The following is a 1950-nucleotide window of genomic DNA, read 5'->3' as shown; positions in this document are numbered from 1 at the left end:
CCCACCCACAGAAATCAAACACACACACACACACACACACTCTCACACACACACACACACTTACACAGACACACACTCACCTTCTCTGCAGCTATTCTTCTGCCTCCTGCTATTGTCTTTTTACTGTTGATGTAAGCCGGACAGATGCACATAAACCTGGCGGGGAAACAATATATAAATAATATGTGTGTGCGTGTATGTGAATATAAAAATTAATTTATATATAATACTAACTCACTCTCACTCACACACTAACTCACTCTCACTCACACACACTCACACACTCTCTCTCACACTAACACACACACACACTCTCTCTCTCGCACACACGCACACACACACACACACACACACACACACACACACACACACACACACACACACACACACACACGGCACTGAGTGATTAGCACAGTATTTACATGTTACTCCACTGAGTTTAGCAGCTGAATTGTGTTAACGCTACAGTTGTAATCAGACATATAAAGTATTGAATTGTCCGTCGAACTGACCGCTCTTTATCCGCCGGGTTTGTCGTTAAATGCGCCATATCTGCAGATTCTCCGGGGTTTAATTCGCGTTTGAAACGCACACGTTTGATTCTGAACTCTTGGACGCGTAACGCTGATGATGAGTGTTTCTCTGAACACGACACTTCCGGCGGCGGGCGTCTTCTTCCGCTCGCGGCGTGACGTCACAGCGCCGCCTGTCGGCTCAGAGAGCGATAGCTGCAGTTAGCATGCAGCATGTTTACTTAGTTTACCTTTATTTCGTTTTTTCTCTCCACTGTGTAAAAACTAAAGAAATATAAACGTGCAAAACACACTATTTCTATTTTTATTTTAACATATCCTTCCCCTTTCTTTTTCATAACCCCAAGCATAATTATATCTGTATGTAGATCATCTTGTTTGTACAGTAGTACATACATATTTTGTCTTTTTATTTGATCAAAAATACAGTAAAAATGTGAAATATTATTATAATTTAAAACAGCTGTTTTCTATGTGAATATATGTTAAACTGTAATGTATTTCTGTGATGTGCAGCTGTATTTTCAGCATCATTACTCCAGTCTTCAGTGTCACATGATCTTCAGTTATCATTCTAATATGCTGATTATTAGAAACATTTCTGATTATTATCAGTGTTGAAAACATTAATATTTTTGTGGAAACTGATACATTTTATTTTTCAGGATTCACAGATGAATAGAAAGTTCAAAAGAGCAGCATTTATTTGAAATAGAAACGTTTGTAACATTATAAATGTCTTTACTGTCACTTTTGATCAAATTAATGCATCCTCGATGAATAAAAGTATTCATTTCTTTCTTTATTTTTTAAAAGTTTTATATCCCAAACTTTTGACTGATAGTGTTTCCACAAAATATCAAGCAGCACAACTGAAAATTCAGCTTTTCGTCACTGAAATAAATATCAATTTACAATAAATTCACATATAAAACAGTACGTTGAAATTAATTTACAATATTCCTGTTTTTACTGTATATTTGATCAAATAAATGCAGCCTGGGTGAGCACGCAGAGAGACAAAAACACATATATAAACTCTGTCTCTGTTTCTTTTTTAAGTTATGTATTTTTGCTGTTGTTCTGGAAGGTTCACCAAGACACATGTGACCCTTTTATGCCAAAAATCATTAGGATATTAAGTAAAGATCATGTTCCATGAAGATATTTTGTACATTTCCTAGCGTAAATATATCAAAACTTAATTTTTGATTAGTAATATGCATTGCTAAGAACTTAATTTGAACAACTTTAAAGATGATTTTCTCAATTTTTTGCACCCTCAGATTCCAGATTTTCCAAATATTGCCAAATATTGTCCTATCCTAACAAACCATACATCAACATGCACCTAAATGACACTAAAAGGACTTGTGAGCAACTAATCATTTCTATGCATGTTATTACTGCATTTACC

General features: G+C 35.4%; 1 protein-coding gene across 1 annotated transcript in view; it reads right to left on the bottom strand.

Annotated features, from left to right (window-relative positions):
* LOC107697602 (signal recognition particle 19 kDa protein-like) overlaps positions 1–722 on the bottom strand; it is a 2683-nt gene extending 1961 nt beyond the window's left edge. The window contains exons 1-2 of the mRNA XM_016498399.1: positions 513–722; positions 81–156 (exon numbers count right to left, since the gene is read on the bottom strand). Coding sequence (XP_016353885.1) covers positions 81–156; positions 513–550 — 114 coding nt within the window. The 5' untranslated portion in view covers positions 551–722. The remainder of the gene's footprint in view (positions 1–80; positions 157–512) is intronic.
* Between the last annotated feature and the right edge of the window lie 1228 nt (positions 723–1950).

This window comes from Sinocyclocheilus anshuiensis, unplaced genomic scaffold (genome assembly GCF_001515605.1).
Source record: "Sinocyclocheilus anshuiensis isolate Anshui unplaced genomic scaffold, SAMN03320099.WGS_v1.1 scaffold1312, whole genome shotgun sequence".
Lineage (NCBI taxonomy): Eukaryota > Metazoa > Chordata > Actinopteri > Cypriniformes > Cyprinidae > Sinocyclocheilus > Sinocyclocheilus anshuiensis.
The sequence above is the reverse complement of the archived record's forward strand: the minus strand, read 5'-3'. Positions and strand labels throughout refer to the sequence as shown.